General features: G+C 39.8%; 1 protein-coding gene, 1 long non-coding RNA gene and 1 pseudogene across 3 annotated transcripts; 2 read left to right on the top strand and 1 right to left on the bottom strand.

Annotated features, from left to right (window-relative positions):
• The first annotated feature begins 200 nt into the window (after positions 1–200).
• Positions 201–1,085, top strand: LOC146454721 (uncharacterized; annotated as a pseudogene).
• A 6,028-nt stretch (positions 1,086–7,113) lies between these two features.
• On the top strand, positions 7,114–19,283 carry LOC146454719 (uncharacterized). The gene is made up of 6 exons (XM_085095098.1): positions 7,114–7,201; positions 9,179–9,226; positions 9,828–9,875; positions 14,650–14,725; positions 15,097–15,165; positions 18,583–19,283. Exons 1-6 carry the CDS (start codon positions 7,129–7,131, stop codon positions 18,722–18,724), a joined length of 456 nt encoding a protein of 151 aa, XP_084951224.1. The 5' UTR covers positions 7,114–7,128; the 3' UTR covers positions 18,725–19,283.
• On the bottom strand, positions 8,556–14,623 carry LOC146454720 (uncharacterized). 2 transcript variants are annotated; one of them, XR_014859197.1, is made up of 3 exons: positions 13,075–14,623; positions 12,521–12,640; positions 8,556–9,699 (listed from the first exon to the last, which is right to left on the bottom strand). It is a non-coding gene; the product is annotated as an uncharacterized LOC146454720 (long non-coding RNA). The 2 variants fall into 2 exon arrangements; XR_014859195.1 differs by lacking the exon at positions 13,075–14,623 and having other exon boundaries at positions 12,521–13,031.
• Positions 19,284–20,618: the final 1,335 nt, after the last annotated feature.

Here is a 20,618-nt window from a genome sequence, read left to right as displayed (position 1 = left end):
CCGTCGGACGGTTCAAACGTCGTTCTCTTTTAACGTTAACTTTTATAGTTAAATCAATTTCGAAAAACTTATTGATTCGTATTATGAGTATTGTAAGAAATGTTAGTAGTGTTCAGTATTGTAAATGTGCTGTCATGTAAGGCAAATAAAAATTGTTATCATAAAAAAAAATTAAAAAAAAACAATTTCTGCCTTTAAAAATGAATACTACGGCAGTAGAAGTAAACTTAAGTGCAAATCCTAATGTCGGTATCCATCCTCCTCTTTCTGAGTACATCAAGAAGCTAGAACCACGAGTAAGGCAGCGTTATTTAGAAAAAATTTCGGCGATTGGAATCGATCCCGTTCTCATTGAGAGTAAGAATTTTCAACCAGACTGCTTGCCTCCAGTTGAATCTACAGATCTCCTATTCTATTTGGTTTTGGAGACGAGCTTCTACTCGTAACAACAGTTTAAGGCTTTCCAAAGCCTGGAAGCCTACAATCAGATGGTTTCTGGATTTATAACCAGCGTGAAAGGCCATAAACGCAAACAAATTTGTTGTGTTAGCCAAGGTGAGACACTCGCAGAGAATGAATGACTCTTTGATCCCTATCTGGATTATAACAGAAAAAGAAGGGACAATTTTATCTGCTCATTTCCTAGGTTGTAAGACCGGGCTAGCCGAATCATGCTCGCGTATTGCAAGCGTTTTGTTTTACGTACGTAGAAGCGGGGACGAAGGTAAATGGAAAACTTGCTTGCACGCAAGTTAAATGCTCATGGCTTCTTCCCTCGTTCGCAGACCACATGGAGTATGCAAGGGCCCGGGATTTAAACTTCACATCGGCTAAGAAAATGAAAGCAGATTTAGATTCCAAAATATCTAAATTTTATTCTGGAGTTTCTGACTACCGATCGACCTGAGGCTGATTTTACAATACATGCTAGTACAGTAAAGAAAATTCCAGCGCCCACAAAGGCAGAAATGAACAACTTCTACTGGGAACTTAGCAAGTCCAAGGACAGCAAACCCATTGGGCTGAGCCTGATTCCCCAATTTGCGGAAATTTATGTCCTTCAAAGTCGCACAATCTCGATTTAACCTATCCGCGGGAACTGTTAAAGGTTTGCAATGATGTAAAAGTTGAACTCTCCAAGGAGCTAATTAAAGCAATGGAGAGAGACACAAGAAGCCAGTCAAAGGGAAACAACTTTTTTAAACACAGATCTGGCAGAATTGGCACCTCCCAGAGCAAAGCAGCCTGCCAAACACATCCTGCCATGCCCTCTCAGTCGTCTCTGCTAATAGCAGAGATCCAGCGCGATCTTCGTTCCTCTGATAATTCTCTGGCTTCTTGTCCTTGATTTTCAATGATCGAAGGTACTTTGGCAAAATATAATCCTTTATCCCTTCCACTTTTATTTCCACAGCCGACAATCAAGCACAAAACCATCTTCTTTCAAAGAACGCAGTCGATTTGTTCGCAATATCTGTACACAAATATGTCGGCGTAGCAACAGTTGTCAGGGTTTTGGTCACGTGAGTGAAAACGATCTAATGTCACATATTAGCCCGAGGAAACAGACTATGTAAGATTAGGAAATCGTCAAATTCATGTGACTGGAATCGGCCAATTTTACGCCTTTTGACGTGTGGTTTCTTCTAAGCCATTTATGAAGCAAATAAATACTTTTCAATGTCACTCTGAAGCATATCCCGAAGCGAAGCAGATCCCGGTCTCGTCGTTCTGTTTTCATCCTGCATCCCGCCTTTAAAATTTCTCGTATCCCACATTCCGTCTCGATTTTTAGCCTCATCCCGCATCCCGCCAAACCTATGTTGGACCCTTTATTTTCTTAGTCCCTCTTTTCCATACTTACAGTCTAATGCACGGCTTATGGTACAGTGTACTTCGTGAGACGAAACGAAACCAAGTGCCTCCAAGGAGAAAAAGTTTTTTTTCAGATAGCTGAATCACGGAATATGAAGGTCGTCAAAGTGTTCTGCCGGAAATTCTTAAACTTAAGCAATCAAACGAGGAAAATTAAAACAAAATAAGTATAATAACATAACTTAAGCACTTAAGGGAAACTGAACGATTCGGGATACTAAATCCTGGGTATCGCCGCCGTCCAATGTCTCTTTATGGTGGAATCGGCCCGCAAGAGAGAAAATCTGCTAAGTTACATACACTGAAAACGTTGCAATGAGTGCTCCAGAAAAAAAATCAGCTTTACAAATCGGCTTTCTAAAGTAAAGGAGAATGCAATGTATGGGATACCTAAATACCTAGGGATATTGGTATCCTCGTCCGATATGGCTTCGTAGTCGGTGGCTCGCTTCCGCGACATCCACCACAATGTATCGACATTATCATGCATTAGCGTCACTTGTGGGAAATCTACCTCACAAAAATTTTACAGGTTTGATTGTCAATTTTTGCTGTACTTGGTCACTTTCTTTGAAAAGACGATTTCTCTGGTGCCCAATCAAAGTCACTTATTATGACATTTTAAAGAGATGTCACAAATGGAATATACGTTATTAGAGCAGGAAGATGTAAAAAATGTGAAGTCGATATTAGCAAAGACAAATACAAGAATTTTAGGAGAAGGAAAGGAAAGACGGTCCTCCAGAAAACATGACTGTAGTTTTGCTGAAAGAAGTCTTGCGTGAGTTAAACGTTACTTAAAGCCAGCTCCAGCGTAAAAAAAAGGGCTCATTTTAAAGGTCAGAGAAGCTCGAAAAAACATGGCAGATGTATACCAATATAACTGTCATAAATCATTCTTCACTTCACCCGATGGTCGGTTGCTAGGGCTTTTCCTCCCCCACCTCTCAAAACTGAGAGTTATAGGCTATCGACAAAAGCAGAGTGCATCGAAAGTAACGAGACTTGGAAGGGAAGTAGGTGGATAAATTACCAAGCAATTTGTTGTTATTTCATTCTATTTGACTGCTATTGTGATTCTATTTGACTGTTATTGTGACGTCATCAATGATGTCCAAATTTGGCATCAGAATTGAAATTCAGGAAAAATAATGTGAAAAATGCTGTATTGGTTTTCGATCTAGAATTCTATGATTTCTGGTTAAAACTCCATCTCAATCGGATAAAAAGGCGTACAGTTACAGCTAATTAACGAAATTCAAATTTGCCACTACATGGCCATATATGGTCAAACGTTAGGGGTATTTTAACGTGAAAACAATAAAATTATCGTAACGGGAAAGGACAAAATTATCGTTTTTTTAACTTAGCATATGTTGTACTATGACGCGTATTTATCAAGAATTACGTCAATGTGACATCATAATGACGTAATTCGTGGAAAAGCCCTAGCAACCGACCATCGTGTCACGTTCTAACACGACCGTTTGAACCGAGACAGGTTCATGCATTTCCATTGATTTGGAACTTGAAAAACAGAAAGAGAGTTTGGTAATTTTGGGCTTGTCTATATTATTTGGTAGCTATGGTGGCCTGTAAGGGACATGCACTGCAAAAATACTTTTTTATCTAGCACTGCCACTTATTTATCTAGTACTGACACTTACTAACTGGCACTGTCACTTACTAACTGGCACTGTCACTTACTAACTGGCACTGCCACTTACTAACTGGCACTGTCACTTACTAACTGGCACTGTCACTTACTAACTGACACTCTCACTTACTAACTGGCACTGCCACTTACTTACTGGCACTGCCACTTACTAACTGGCACTGTCACTTACTACCTGGCACTGCCACTTACTAACTGGCACTGCTACTTACTAACTGGCACTGCCACTTACTAACTGGCACTGCCACTTACTAACTGGCACTGTCACTTACTAACTGGCACTGCCACTTACTAACTGGCACTGCCACTTACTAACTGTCACTGTCACTTACTAACTGGCACTGCCACTTACTAACTGGCACTGTCACTTACTAACTGGCACTATCACTTACTAACTGGCACTGTCACTTACTAGCTGGCACTGTCACTTACTAACTGGCACTGTCACGTACTAACTGGCACTGTCACTTACTAGCTGGCACTGCCACTTACTAACTGGCACTGTCACTAACTGGCACTGTCACTTACTAACTGGCACTGTCACTTACTAACTGGCACTGTCACTTACTAGCTGGCACTGCCACTTACTAACTGGCACTGCCACTTACTAAGTGGCACTGTCACTTACTAGCTGGCACTGTCACTTATTAACTGGCACTGTCACGTACTAACTGGCACTGTCACTTACTAACTGGCACTGTCACGTACTAACTGGCACTGTCACTTACTAGCTGGCACTGCCACTTACTAACTGGCACTGTCACTAACTGGCACTGTCACTTACTAACTGGCACTGTCACTTACTAACTGGCACTGTCACTTACTAGCTGGCACTGCCACTTACTAACTGGCACTGCCACTTACTAAGTGGCACTGTCACTTACTAGCTGGCACTGTCACTTATTAACTGGCACTGTCACGTACTAACTGGCACTGTCACTTACTACTGGCACTGTCACGTACTAACTGGCACTGTCACTTACTAACTGGCACTGTCACGTACTAACTGGCACTGTCACATACTAACTGGCACTGTCACTTATTTATCTAGCACTGCCACTAACTGACTGGCACTGTCACTTATTTATCTAGCACTGCCACTTACTGACTGGAACTGTCACTTATTTATCTAGCACTACCACTTACTAACTGGCACTGTCACTTATTTATCTAGCACTGCCACTTACTGTCACTGTCACTTATTATTATCATTGGTAACCGCAAACAGATATATCGGAAACCAATCGATGAAATGACAGAAATGTGGCTCTCCCTCACGCCTAACCCGCCACGAATTCCTATTTTCTACACACTTACAGAGATTTACAAACCAAACCCGGTCGGCAGACCAATCATATCTGGCTGTGATAGCGCCACAGAGCGAATCTCATCATTTGCTGATTACCTCCTTCAGCCTATCGCTAAAATACAGAGGTCATATCTCAAAGATACAACCGACTTCTTGAACTCTACAGAGAAAACAAAGGTCGCTAAGGACACAATCCTTGTCTCAATGGACGTAGCTCAGGAGGACAAAACGGAGCTGTTCCACAAAAAAGCTGTTCTTCATGCACCTCTCTGCTGGCTGGAAGAAACAATATTTCAACTCGTCTGGCTGGGAGAAACATTATTTCAACCCGTCTGGCTGGGAGAAACTTATTTAAATTACCTAGCTGGTAGAAACTGGCTAAGACTTGGCTGGGAGAAAGCTCAATGCGCCCAGCTGGCTTGGACTGTAGGAGCTGAGCTAGCTCAGGCCGACGCCCTAACATCGGTTCATTGTGTTGTTTGCGTCCGCTGTGATAGACGCAAACAACACAATGAACCAATCAAATTCGATGCAAATATATGTGAGTCAGCCAGCAAGTCACGATTGGTTGTAGCTTCAGCTGATTGGTTGAGAAAGTGATGCAAGTTTTTTATAGTCGATCGCAATACAGTAGTGATATTAAAATGCATTTCCTATGAATTTCGTGTCAGTAACTATTACAGTTGAACCCCTATAAAGCGGCCTTCTCCCCCCCCCCCCCCCCCCTTAACCGCTTAACCGGGCGCAGCCATCTTTTCGCCATTCTGATTAGCTTCTTCAGGTGGTTCTTCTCCTATTACTTTTGAATTATTGGTGCTGATGAAGAATCTGAGCGAAATGGCATTTTCTTTTCCAGACCTTTGAACGTGCGAGTCGGCTGACCAGATGGATTGATCCTCCCCGAACCGTGTACTTGGCAACACAGGCTGGTGTAAACGTAATTTTGGGCGGTAAAGGAACCCCGGTTAGAAAACAAACCGGGGTCGTGTAAAGAAGACCTAAGTCGCTAAGCCATTTATGCGAACGAGGTCGCGTCTTACATAAGATGCGGACATTCCATGGTATTCTGGGAAGACGTCGGAAAAAGGATCGTATGTCACGATTTTTACTGAAGGGGGTTACTTCAGGGGAGTTGGGTGTGTTTTATGTTCGGAAATGAGAATGAGGGTTGGGGGTTAGAATCAATTTTCCAGTAGAAACACTCAAGAATTCATAGAATACCTTTTTATTAACATATTATAACTGATGTCAAGGCTAGGTAAACCTAGCCAAACAATGAAAGCAAAGGCGGCTCAGTGTTTGTTTTTTAATTGAAGAAACCAAGTTCCATATGGTGAAATAAATAAAATTTATGAAATGATTGTGTAAACGTCGTATGGCATCAGGACTTCTTGTAGTTTCTGCAATTTTTCCGGCTCTTCCACAACAAATCTTATCGCCACTTTATGTGCTCTGGCAGGCCTGCCATTATCCCCGCAACTACTTACGGCATCGTCCAGCACAAGGCTTTGGAGAAAAGGAAGTATATTAGTAATTTGCAATGTTTTCCCGGTTAGCCGCACGCGAAAAATAAATTTTGCGTCGGGGTCTAAAATGTTTTCAGCTGGATTAAAAAAACATTTTTTGGCGTCCGATATGTAAAATTCAGCTGAAAATTTGCGTCCAAAAAAATGCTACTGCAATGCTAAAATGGGCAACTTTTGCTTTCGAACAGCTGTCAGCGCCTGTCAGCGAGATGTTCTAGCTGTTTGCACGCAGTAACTTTGTTTCGCTGTGTAGCCACAGCTGTAGCAAGGCCCGTCAGCTTGAATATTGTTCAAAACCAAAATTTAACTTACCAAGTAGGTTCCGCAATGGTGTTGCTATCCAGATAAGGAGCAAGGAGCTGAGAAATGTTTTTATTCAGTGTTGCCCTAACGCGATGGTGTTCTTTAAGCTCAATACAAAAACCATCTTTCGGATTACAGGGATTGTGATGCAGCGTGTATCTTTGCCCAGTGTTCAAATCTTTTGAAGGCCTGTAGAAGCACATTCCCACAGCTCGAATGCAATTTCCTGGTAGAGCGTTTTCTTTTTCTCTTATTTCAATAGTAATAGAATCAACACTTTCCGACATTTTCAGGAATCAAATACCTCGATGGCAAACGAAACCCGCGAAATAAGAAACGCAGGCTCATTTTTGTCACCAATCACATCACAGTTTATAGTACGGCGCGCCCTCTGATTGGCTGAAACGCACCATCCACTGTCCCGTGGGTTGCACGCTGACATGAGCTTGCTTTTCATGTTCAAGTTCAGCTCTGGTACTCCGCCCTGGTTTGGGATTTGGCCGTCATTAAGAGGTAAGTCTGATATTTTTCTATAGTAAAACGGAGAGCATTTCCAAACTTCTGGTGCTACAATGGCCGCTGTGTTAAAACTGATTCAAATGGGAATTCTGCGAGTCTTTACATAAGCTTACACTCTTCGGCAATCTTATTATTTTCTTCTCGTAAAACGATGTAAAATTTGTGAGCATAGTTACTGAAAAATTCCCTAAAATTCGTACAATTTTTAAAAATTTCTGAATGGAGGAACTCAAAGGATATGACAACAAACATTTCTACAAAATAAATGTAATCAGCTAAACACTGGTTGGCTTTGCAAAACGCGCATAATTTTCGTTTCGTGGAAGGACCGAAGACGATTTGACCAGAAGGAAGGCGCGCCGTCTTTTCTTCGAAAGCTCTCCCGAGATTTCTGCTCGATAAATAAGTATCTTTTTCTCTCTGCGTTATAGGTAGTAAATAATTCCAGACCATTGTATAAATTGAAAGTTTATCACTTTTTGTCTTCGAATTTTTGCAACGAGAACTCTATAAAAATTCGCACAATCTTTTGGAAGGACCGAAGAAGGCATGAAGGCGTCGTCTTCAAACGCTCTCGCAAAATTTTTGCTCGATAAATACTTTTTCTATTTCTCTCTGTGTTATAGGTAGTAAATAATTCCAAACCATCGCATATGTTAAATTAAAAATAAAGTTTGACTTTTTATCCCCGAGTTTTTGCAACGAGAACTCCCTAAAAAAATTCGCACAATTTTTAAACATTTCTGAATGGAAGAACTCAGAGAATATGACAACAAAAATTTCTACACAAAAAATTTATCCAGTTAAACATTGGTTAGCTTTGTAAAACGCGTAAAAGAAGTCATGAAGGCGCCGTCGTCGAACGTTCTCGAAAGATTTCTGCTCGATAAATGTTTTTTCTTTCTGTGTTATTGAAGGGGAACACAGTTCCAGATCATCGTATAAGTTGTGACTTTTTAAAGTTTGACCTTTCATCTTCGAATTTTTCCAACGAGAACTCTAAAAATTCGTACAAATTTCTGAATGGAAAGTCAGAGAATACGACACCAAACTTTTCTGCACACACAAAATTATGCTGCTAAACATTGGTTGGCTTTGCAAAACGCGCAAAAGAAGGCATGACGGCGCTGTATTCGAAACGTTCTCGCAAGATTTCTGCTCGATAATTAAATAATTATAAGTACAGCTGTATGTTTTTTCTCTTTGTGTTATGGCTAGTAAATAATTCTACACCAAGATATAAATGAAAACTAAAGTTTATGAATTCTTATCTTTGAATTTTTGCAACGAGAACTCCCTAAAACTTCGTCCAAGTTTTAAACATTTATGAATGGAGGAACTCAGAGAATATGACAGCAATTCAATTCAATTTTATTCACACTTATTCGACTGAAATACAATATATTTTTATGGTAAGAAAATAAACATTCAGAGCATTATATCTAAGTGATTTAACATTCTAGGGAAAAAGTGGGTAGTGGCCAAAGGAGCAAGGCTTTCGTGTTGGCCACTACCTCTGTGTAGTTACAAAAATGGGGGGAAGTAAAATTTGTAAAACTGATTGTAGAGCTTTGGGCCCGGTTATTCGAAAGCGATTAACGCTATTCCACGATTAAAAGTTAATCGAGGTTTCATCTCGCTCGCTTAAAAATGGTTTAAAGGCAAATTTCAAGCTGAAGGTTAAAGAAAGTCTAAGGCAAAACTGAGGGGCAAAAATCTTTTGGGAGAATCTTTATTGATTTTAATTAAACTCGCATCAAAGCTCACGTTAATCCAGGATTAGCTTAATCGGGCTTTGAAAAACAGGGCCCTGCTGATTAAATTAGGCTTGGGAGAGGAAAATACAGCAAATAAGCATTAAATTCACTTAAGTCCTTATTGAAGGACTCGCAGCTCAGCTCTGTAAAATAAATGGAAATAAATTATGTATTGACTGTTTTCTGAGAAATAATTATGTTTGTTACTTCACAGGTGTTCCCTTTGCCTTAAAGAGGATGACCACAAAATCAACAACAATTAGTGAGTAAAAATCTTTCCCACAGCTTTTATATATTGACTATCTTAATATGAAAAGTCAATTCAGTGTTAAATGGAGTTTCGCTCTTTACTCCTCACGTTACATGCATATGCCCAAATTCAGTAAGCATTCTCCTTTTTCTTATTAACAAAAATGTCATTGTTTATCTGGCCACCCAATGAATACAAAAGACAAGACCATCAACTACTGATAAGGATTTGGATGTATCTAGGGGGTGCTCTGATAAAATATGACTTACAACCTTACTACCTATCTATTAAAGGAGGACAACTTCTCCTAGATGCAATACCACCAGAGGACTTTAACGTCAGCCTTCATGCTGTTTCTAGTCTATGCATTTAGCCTTTTTCTTGTCTTTTTTGCATGGCTTTATATTGTTTTGATTATTTTTATAAGTTTAAGGTGTCCACTGTAACTGGCTCATGCTGTAGTGGTCTCCCAGCCTGTGTGTGTTCTGGGCGAAGTAAAACACATGAAATAAATTATTTAAAATAAATAAATAAATAAATAAAATAAGGAACAATAATTAGAATAAGTCAGATTTGGTTACTATATCATACTTCTAACTTTTTTTAATTTCAGAAACTGACGACAACAAGGACACTGAAAGTGCAGAAGTTATGAAAGGAGGTAAGCAATGCATCAAAAGCTGTGATAGTAATTAATTTCCCTTTGGCAAATACAGTTCCACTTATGATGGGCAATAGATTGTGATTACTGTCTGTTGTGGCCCCCTATAAAATGGGTGCTTAACTGGTCTACCCATGACAGACTGTGTTGCATCTGGTCCACTTATGATGGGCAATAGATTGTGATTACTGTCTGTTGTGGCCCCCTATTAAATGGGTGCTTAACTGGTCTCCCCCATGACAGACTGTGTTGCATCTGGTCCACTTATGATGGGCAATAGATTGTGATTACTGTCTGTTGTGGCCCCCTATAAAATGGGTGCTTAACTGGTCTCCCCATGACAGACTGTGTTGCATCTGGTCCACTTATGATGGGCAATAGATTGTGATTACTTTCTGTTGTGGTCCCCTATAAAATGGGTGCTTAACTGGTCTCCCCATGACAGACTGTGTTGCATCTGGTCCACTTATGATGGGCAATAGATTGTGATTACTGTCTGCTGTGGCCCCCTATAAAATGGGTGCTTAACTGATCTCTGCCCCATGACAGACTGTGTTGCATCTGGTCCACTTATGATGGGCAATAGATTGTGATTACTGTCTGTTGTGGCCCCCTATAAAATGGGTGCTTAACTGGTCTCCCCCATGACAGACTGTGTTGCATCTGGTCCACTTATGATGGGCAATAGATTGTGATAACTGTCTGTTGTGGCCCCCTATAAAATGGGTGCTTAACTGGTCTCCCCATGACAGACTGTGTTGCATCTGGTCCACTTATGATGGGCAATAGATTGTGATTACTGTCTGCTGTGGCCCCCTATAAAATGGGTGCTTAACTGATCTCTGCCCCATGACAGACTGTGTTGCATCTGGTCCGCTTATGATGGGCAATAGATTGTGATTACTGTCTGTTGTGGCCCCCTATAAAATGGGTGCTTAACTGGTCTCCCCCATGACAGACTGTGTTGCATCTGGTCCACTTATGATGGGCAATAGATTGTGATTACTGTCTGTTGTGGCCCCCTATAAAATGGGTGCTTAACTGATCTCTGCCCCATGACAGACTGTGTTGCATCTGGTCCACTTATGATGGGCAATAGATTGTGATTACTGTCTGCTGTGGCCACCTTTAAAATGGGTGCTTAACTGATCTCTGCCCCATGACAGACTGTGTTGCATCTGGTCCGCTTATGATGGGCAATAGATTGTGATTACTGTCTGTTGTGGCCCCCTATAAAATGGGTGCTTAACTGGTCTCCCCCATGACAGACTGTGTTGCATCTGGTCCACTTATGATGGGCAATAGATTGTGATTATTGTCTGTTGTGGCCCCCTATAAAATGGGTGCTTAACTGGTCTCCCCCATGACAGACTGTGTTGCATCTGGTCCACTTATGATGGGCAATAGATTGTGATTACTGTCTGTTGTGGCCCCCTATAAAATGGGTGCTTAACTGGTCTCCCTATGACAGACTGTGATGCATCTGGTCCACTTATGATGGGCAATAGATTGTGATTACTGTCTGTTGTGGCCCCCTATAAAATGGGTGCTTAACTGGTCTCCCCATGACAGACTGTGTTGCATCTGGTCCACTTATGATGGGCAATAGATTGTGATTACTGTCTGTTGTGGCCCCCTATAAAATGGGTGCTTAACTGGTCTCCGCCCCATGACAGACTGTTGCATCTGGTCCACTTATGATGGGCAATAGATTGTGATTACTGTCTGTTGTGGCCCCCTATTAAATGGGTGCTTAACTGGTCTCCCCCATGACAGACTGTGTTGCATCTGGTCCACTTATGATGGGCAATAGATTGTGATTACTGTCTGTTGTGGCCCCCTTTTAAATGGGTGCTTAACTGGTCTCCCCATGACAGACTGTGTTGCATCTGGTTCACTTATGATGGGAAATGGATTGTAATTACTGTCTGTTGTGGCCCCCTTAAACCTTTTTAAATGGGTGGTTTTCTGGTCTCCCCCATGACAGGGTGTGTTCATCTGGCCTATGTATGATGTTGACATGATGCACTTAACTATGCTTTTCCAGTTTTTCTTTCTGATTTAGATGCAATCTTTGGTAGTTTTTGCTCAACTTGCATACCAGGCACTGCATGAACAATAAGGGAAAAAGGGATGAGCATGGTGGGGCCCACCAGGAGAGGAAGAAAGGGCGCAGCTGTGATTTCTGTATCATAATAAGACACAGTCGTCTCAGATTCACTTAGGACAAGTTGTATCCCTTTCATTTAAATTATGCCATTTTCATTTACATGTATTGTAAATAATTATGCTACACAATGATTGTTTGTTCTCCATTTCTGGAAAACAGAAAATAATAACTTTGACAACTAGATGTTGCACAGATGACTTGTCTGGACATACTAATTAGGTATTAGACAAACAAAAGCAAAAACGTAACATAAGCGGCCCCTTCCCCCCTCCACCATAAGAGTTTGCATTATGGTCACCACCACCCTCTTCTCTTTTACATAGAGTTCTTATTACCAAGATGTAGGCTTTTCCACAAGTTCAGAAAATCCTTTAGTCCATGCCATTTTGATACACAGTATCAACACTTTCTTTGACTTTTGGGTGTATGGTGTGTGACCTAAGTGTTGTGTTGGATCTGAAGACTGTGCAAATACCTTGTTGTTCTTGGCAGCAACAAAGAGGTTCAGAAACAGCCTGGACATGGTGGTATAAAAGGTGCCTTTAGACACTTCTACAGACTCTCAAAGGTCTATTCTTTTTCTCCTGATGATCTTCTGCACAAAGAGGAGTGGTAATCATTAGAAACACATGACAAAATTAATGTTTCTTATCTTTTAAGATACATATAACTACTGGTGTGGTCGTGAGATGCTTCACCAAGTCATACAGACAGTTTACAATATCTTGCTTTACTAATTGAGTACTGTCTAGTGTGTATGAGCTGCCTATGGATGCTAGTGGTGAGGTGACCTTCTGTTCCTTTTGAGACTTACGTGTCAAGAAAGATGAACTGGTTGTCATTCTTGGTCTCAATGTAGGTGAAATGGATGGATGTGTGTTCACTACTGAGATTCTGTAAGAACCCGTCAGTGTTGCTTTAGTCCAGAATGGTGAACTTATTATCCATGTGGAGCTTAATGTAAAGGGCTTGGAGAGTGGGGATAGGGGGGGGGGGGGAGGGAGGGTGGTTTGGGTGGGCTATGAATACCTCCATTTCATTTGCTTGTCAGGTGATGAGTTTAACATGACTTTTCCTCACTGGGAGGAGCGTTATGAAGTTCTCCTCTTTCAGGCTATTCAGGGTTCCAAGTGCAGTACTTTTGTGGTGTTAGGCTTCCACACTTCTGCTTGTAGAAATATGGTGTTTACAGCTAGCTACATGTAGCTCTCTCAAACTTCAAACTCGGTGGCTGCGATGTTCACCTCAGTGATCTGTCACAGGAAAATTAAGACCGTTTCTTCAGTAGTGATACTTCAACATTCTTTAGCAGCCTTGATGACCGAGTTAGTTTTGTCAATATGACATGTTGCATCATTCACTGAGACAGCAGATGTTATGCTCTGTTCTGTGCACTATGCTACCTTCTTCATATCTCCCTTGGCTTTCTGGTTTACCTTAATCATTTCACTCTGAAACCTAACGGATGCCAGATCAGCAGCTCTGCATGCACCTTTGGTGGGAACTAGTGGCCAATCTTGAAAATGTAATAAACCACTCATGCTGTTCTTCATCAGGCGATGGTGTTGACTGATTGCGTAACAGTATAAGTAGCACCTTGGTTTGTGTTGATCGCTGCGTTTTGATCCTCTCTTGGGCTGTTGTTGATTGAAGGTTTTCAATCCTTGTCATTCAAACTAGAAATTGTTCCCTCGGCGGTCCGCCTTGGTACCGATCAGCTGCTGTGTTGTTTGATCGTGGGCATCCAGGCTTCTGAAATTCCAATTCTGTTATCCCTGTTGATGTTGTCAGGGTAAAGTCTTATGTGAATAGCCTCTTTAACCCTAAGGGTGTACCAATGTGGGTATTCATCAATAAACTTAACCTCATCCCAGAGTGGATTCAGTGAACAGAACTGATAGAAGACAGCCACTGAAAATAACTTCAAAGAGAGAAAAAACTGTTTCTCTAACTAGAAGGTAGACAAGAAGTTGTCAAATGACCATGACCTGTAACAATATAAATCATGCTTTAAAAAAAAGAAAAAAACATGTATACTATAGTTTTGCTATCAACACAGTTTATTAATTTCACTGGAAATTGGAACTCTGCATTTTGGACAATAAATGCCAATTATACCATTATTCATATTTAGTTGACCTGATAAAATTTATTGATTTAATGTTTAGATTGGTACAAAACTGATAGTACACGTACTTCATGAATGTTATGATACACAAAGGAAAGTAGGGTGTAATGTAATTCATTATACACTGTATTTGAAGGATGAAAAACTGACTGCATATAATATAATCATTTATGGTTTGGCTTGTGCCAGTGGTACAATTATCTATTGAAAGCTGATTTTTGCTTCCTTTTTCACCATCAGTTTGCTCAAATTTCTTGAATAATAAGTAAGGACAAAACATTGTTCTGCCATTATCACTGAAAAATCATCAAGTGAGAAAAATTTTACTTATTATGCAAGTGTAAATATTTGGTTCAAATTTGGAAATGAGCACGTAGTGGCACCACATAATTGATAGCCCTCTGTTTTCTTATACTAATAGCATGAAAGGTTGATGAATGACTTAACAGGGTGATATATTCATCCTATCCCTTTAGTTTCATTTTACAAGCATGGGAATGTGAGCAAGGGGAATTACTTGAAGCCTCATCTTCCAGAGTTGTACATCCATTGGTAAGACATAACATTATTCTGCAATGATTTCATGTTTTCTGGGTATGTTCAGTTTAGATGACCGCTAATGCTTGCCACTGAGAAAAAAATGTTAAATGTTGATACAATTATATTTATATCAATCAAATTGGATTCTTGATTTTCTTCAATATTATTTATTATCTGAATTTTATTTCATAAATTGTGATATTGTTATTTGATATAATTTGTGCAATTATTGCAGTGTCCTTGAAAATCCTCTTACTGTAGGTCAATATTTAGTTTGAATTGCATTACATTGTATTCCACTGTGTGTGGTATTTGTAGATCTCTTGACTCCTGGCCCACTATTGGTAATGATTAATCAGTAACTTAAAGAACTTGTTTTTCAGGTCCCCCAACAGCCAAATAGTTTTGACTGTGGTCTCTATGTCATTCAGTATACAGCAGAATTTCTCGAGGTAACTAATCATAAAACAACATACTGTAAAATTTACAAATTTACTGCAGTAAGATTTACAGATCATTTAATGATTTAATATTTTTAGAACATCTGAGATGTATGTATTAAGGATACCCTATACCTTCAGAGGTGTCTCGCGTCCAAACGATGTAGCGCGTCTGAACCCCAATATCAAATTAAAGCCTGTAGTGCTGGCTATCAAAATAAACCAAGAATTTTGAAATAAAATGAATCACCGAATTTTTAGCCCTGTTTTCTCGAATCAATTTTTTCACTTGGAGGAGCCACTTGAAAAAGCTTAAACTCGAAAGGAATTTGTTCATTTGCCTTCAAATTTGGACAGTAGCTACATGTAGTTTAACATATAAACAACAAAAACGTGTCTCCAAATTTTTTCTTTCGAAATATTTTTTCTTCGAGAGTGATTTTTGTACGATCACTCCACCTTTTTTTCATCCTATTTCGAAAATGCTCTTTAACTTTTCAATGCGATTGAATATGGCAAAACGCAGACACGTTTTTTAGCGCTTTGGGTCCGGAAACTGAGGAGCAAATTAAAAACAAAATTCGTTTTGACTTGTAGCTTTAAAAAGGTGATTCGGACGCTCACATTTAGAGGTTGTGAAAAATTCGGCAATTCAATTTATTTCAAAATTCTTGGTATAGTTTGATAGCCAGCTCTACAAGCTTTAATTTGATATAGGGTTTAGGTATCTACAGTTTAAACTGGACGCGCGGCATCGCTTAAACGCGAGACACCTCTGAAGGTATAGGGTAACCTTAACTGGTTATAGGGGCCACTTTTAGTACTGTACAGAGAAAATCATTTACCAATAAGCAAGGCAGAGCGGCATGCGAGCCACTGATCATTAAACACACAAGCCATAAAGCTGTTAATGTATTAATGTACCGGTTAAATTAAAGCTTCAACAACCCCCCCCCCCTCCCCCCCCCAGGCATACCCCATGCAACTGACACCTTTGCATCTCTGGGGGCTAGGAATTTGATCTCCGTGCATAAGGGGTGGGGAATTTTGAACCGTAGCCTCAATGTCATGTGAAGTGTCTCGGTGCATGCACATAGGCATGATAACTCATGACGGAGGTCGACATGTCAATTTTCTCTGATATTAAAGGGAAGGATTGTGGTTTCATGCCGCGCCGCACATTAGATACAAGTTATATGAAAAGCTTAAATAATCTGGGTTTAGTCTACGATGTTTGACAAGTTGTGCTCGTATTTCAAGTTTGTTCCAATGTTTTCTCAGTTTTTATTACATTGGATGCGAATCATTTGCTGTTAATTTAAACTTTGGTTGAAGGAACTGAAGGCATTCCTGGTGTCCTAAATTCATCCATGTGTATGTGAAACTTAAGATACCACTCGCAAACACTGGCGGCATCCTCAACTCTAGAACTGAGCAATTTTGATCTCCATATAATATTGTATATTGCTTAAAAACTATATAAAATAGAATGGCTTATTTCCCCTGGGTCGGGGGCATTTGAACAGCTATTTGGCTTGCAGAGGGGGGAATTTGAACACTAATTTTCCAAAAAATTTAACTGCTGGGGGGTTGTGTGGGTTAAGTGACATAGGCAGATGTAGCTTCATGTATCACAATCATATGCATTTAGTAAATTTACTTCAAAACTTTCAATCAGGAAGGACGACAGGAAGGAAAATTAGTTCTTAGTTTTCTGCACTCAAATAATTTACACCAATCCCAAAACTTAACTGGATACAACAGCCATGCAAAATATGCCAGTAACTGCTGGTGCTACTCTACAAGTTAAATGGTATTAGGTAAATGTACCGAATTCAATTTTTAATTTAATGTTTAAAAACATTAACCATAGGCACGCTACAGGAAAAATGGGTTTCGACTAAATATAAAGATTATATTTATCTCAAATAAAGTTGAATTACTCACACTGAATTGGTCTTTCGTCGTCTCACCTTGAATGAAGGGACGCAGCAGCTCACTTAGTTTTAGGAAGGAGGTCCGAGACATCCGAAAGTTCTCTCGCCATTCTTCAGGGATGAAGATTCCATTGACGAAATTGTCCCACCAAGCGCTTGAAGTCCAAAATCGTCATCGAGTGTACAGCTTTGGACGAAGGAGTGATCGCAGGAGATTCTGCCGTTTTCGCAAAATTTATGTGCATAAATTAATAGGGGCAGCATTTAGCTCCAAGCAAGCAATCAAGGTTGAAATCAGGGCAAATAACATCAATGCCAGACAGTAATCACTAATGCCAGATATCCCGCCATGTTGGATCGATTGTTTATGCTCGTTACGCGCAAGTGAAACTGGGACATGCCAATGACAGTGACGTAATCGTTTTTCGAAAACCTCCGTTCCGTCCACACAAGTTTTCAAAAACCTCCACTCTGCCAGAGAGCGTTTTCGAAAACCTCCGTTTTCGCAGACATACACCACCGTTTTCGATGGTATACTTTCGTGAAAGACCGAAAGAACTGTTTGTTTAAGAAATGTAGCAGAAGAAACGACGAGAAAAGACTCATTACTTCACTGTGAATTTAATTTGACTTTATTTGAGAGGAATTAACTTAATTTACTCGAACTGCATGTTTCCTATAGCCCATGAAATCACCCGAGATCACAGACAACCCAAACTCATGATAAAACGTGACGTCTCTTTTTAAGGTGTTGAGTTTTGAGAAAATCCTAGAGGAGGGGGGCACTCCCTTATTTGGCCTAAAGGGGTATGTTATGGTTAAGGTGTATTGAGTCTTAAACAGGGTATACAATTTCACCATTTAGCGTCTTGAACAGGGTGTGTTTCTGGACCGGAAACCTTGAACAGTGTGTGAACGTTGCCAGTGTTTACATGTGTGGCACCAACATTTTTCTCAATCTAATTCTATATGCCAGTTGCAACAAAAAATACTTTCTGTATGTGAAATGAAAAACAAGGCAGACAAGCTAGATATAAATTAATTTTTTATTTGTACCAGGAGCCAATGTTGTACACATTGTCTATTTGCTGTCGGCTGTAATCACTTTCTCGTTTATGCTGGCTCTCTAATTTTTTTTTTTTTTTTTTGCTACTCAACGTGGAAATTCAGAGTGATATATTTGGGATGCACTTGTAATCGGGATCACGTACGATGAAAGGTCTCTTACTTCCCTTAACTGCCCCCCTCCCCCGGGGGGTATCGTAGAATAAAGTATCGTAAAATAATAAAATGTTTTAAAATATCGTAGATTACAAACGTTGAAAAAGCAAATTTGCAACAGTCATGAAATAAAATGGATAAAAGGAACTCACGTGTTGTATATTCTTGCGTCGGGGATCAGTTCAATGTCCTTTGACGTTATGCCCTTCATAAGTGAGCTAAACAATTATATTTGATTCAATGCATTTTTTCCTTTTTTGTTTTGTAACAGAAACCATTTACAGAAGTGGAGGAATCCATGGGCTTACAAGCATGGTTCCCACACAAGGAAATCGAAGACCTTCGAATTCGGCTCAAAAAGATCTTCCAAGATCTACACCAAAAATATGCGCAGTTTTCAGGTTAACGTTTAGTTTATAGCTTGCAATAAACTTCGACGCCTCTCGTTGCCCCAGACCGCTCGGGGCAACTCCCAGATAAAAGTGATGGGGGTACTCGTCATATTTCATACTTCGGTTGTTCAATTTCAAAAGGTCTAAAGTTAGAGCTTTTACAGTATACTTTAGAGTATAAGAGGGTCTCAATGGGGGGATAGCTTTGATGATTAAATTTTAAGGTTTTTGACGGTTATCAAAGGAAAATTTCTTCCATGAGTTAAAGTTAATATTAACTTTTGTGTTTTTTAGTATTACAAAGTGTGTTCTTCGGATTAATTTTGGTCAAAAAACGTTATCAATGTGGTAAATCATTAATATTTTGAAACCAGAAGTACTTCCACACGGATGTTAGTTGTGATGTCAGTTTAGACGCAAATTCAGTAGGAAAGATCATAAAGTGAGTATATTTGGGAACATGGAAACTGATTTACCAGTTATGATTTAAGAGCCAGAAGTCTGGAATAAGAAGCTGAATTATTTACGTTTGAATGACCTTTAAACCTTTTGTCGGCTACGATAAATACCTGCTTTTTTGACGGTTATAAATCTTAGGCTGTTTGACGGCTGACAATTAACCCCATTGAGACCCTCTTATAAGTTATTTATGACAATGCTTCCTTAACCTTCAAAAGAAGAAAGTGTGCAATAAAATTAAATGAACATGTCGGGTTATGTTTTGTTTGGGTAGCTTTTAGGGACCACTTATTATCATGACAAGGAGGGTCAGAGGACTTTTCTTTTCTTGGGGAAGGGGGGTGGGGTTAACCTGATTTTGAGTGGGGTGAAGAAGGGGATCACTCAAACCGACAAAAGGAGGTGTATGGAATGATCATGAGATGATTACTCTCAACGTCTTTCCGAAGTTTACAGTATTACTTGTTATTCTTTTTTAATAAACTCACGTGGAGTTAGACACAAGACAAGCAAGTATCAGCGAAAATGTTGCACTTCAATTTGAACTAAGCCATCCATTAGAAATAAGAAAACAAAATTGCAATTTTCTTTTCCATATGAACCTTCAAATCAGTTCTACTGGTATTTAAAATCCCATAACTGAGCTGTTAAAACACGTATGGCCATTTTTGGGGGTAAAAGGGGATGTACATGTAGTCAGGACCTAAAGTTCACTGCATGAAAAAATGTGGTCGCAAAGTCCCTGACATGCCCTAAATTTGTGATTGTGGGATTGCGCAGTTTATCACCAGTCCCTAAGGATAAGAAATACAGGGATGCTTAGCTCCACGCTTAGTACGCTGCGGTGCGTATGAATATAGTGTATCCTATTTACTTATTTATTTTGAGAACCTTTATTGAGATTGTCAAGGCTCGTGCCAAAAAGTCCTGTACTTTAAATACTTGATGTACGCCCATTTGGAGATTGTTTTCGCCATATTGTCAAGGGTGCGAAACGTCATGTGCCTATTACAAACAAAAGAGGAACATTGATACCAAAACAAAACATCATTTTCAACTGATCGGATTTGAAAGGAATTGGCGTTTTGCAGTAAAATCTTTTGCCTTGAACCCTCAGTTTTTAAATTAGTAATCCACAGTTAAAACTTACGTATTTTTCTCATAAAAACACTGTTTTCCGGTTTTGACTCTTTCGCTATGTTTGCACCCCGCCAATATCGGCAGACAAAATCTCGATTATCACCGACCTATTTTATATTAGCATCTCTTTAGATCTGCTCACCGCTTTCATTGGGTTTAATAAAGTGTTCTTATGTGCTATATTGTGTCATTGTGTGTGCCTTCAAAACTTTGTCCTTCGCAGGGACTTTTTTCTATATCCTCATTTTCTCCCCTTTCCCACTTTTCACTTTTATTTTTCCAGTCTGCTGATGGAGACACTGCGGTGATCCCCCAC

The sequence above is a fragment of the Pavona decussata genome, unplaced genomic scaffold (genome assembly GCF_977016875.1).
Source record: "Pavona decussata unplaced genomic scaffold, jaPavDecu1.1 SCAFFOLD_300, whole genome shotgun sequence".
Taxonomy (NCBI): Eukaryota; Metazoa; Cnidaria; class Anthozoa; order Scleractinia; family Agariciidae; genus Pavona; species Pavona decussata.
The sequence above is the reverse complement of the archived record's forward strand: the minus strand, read 5'-3'. Positions and strand labels throughout refer to the sequence as shown.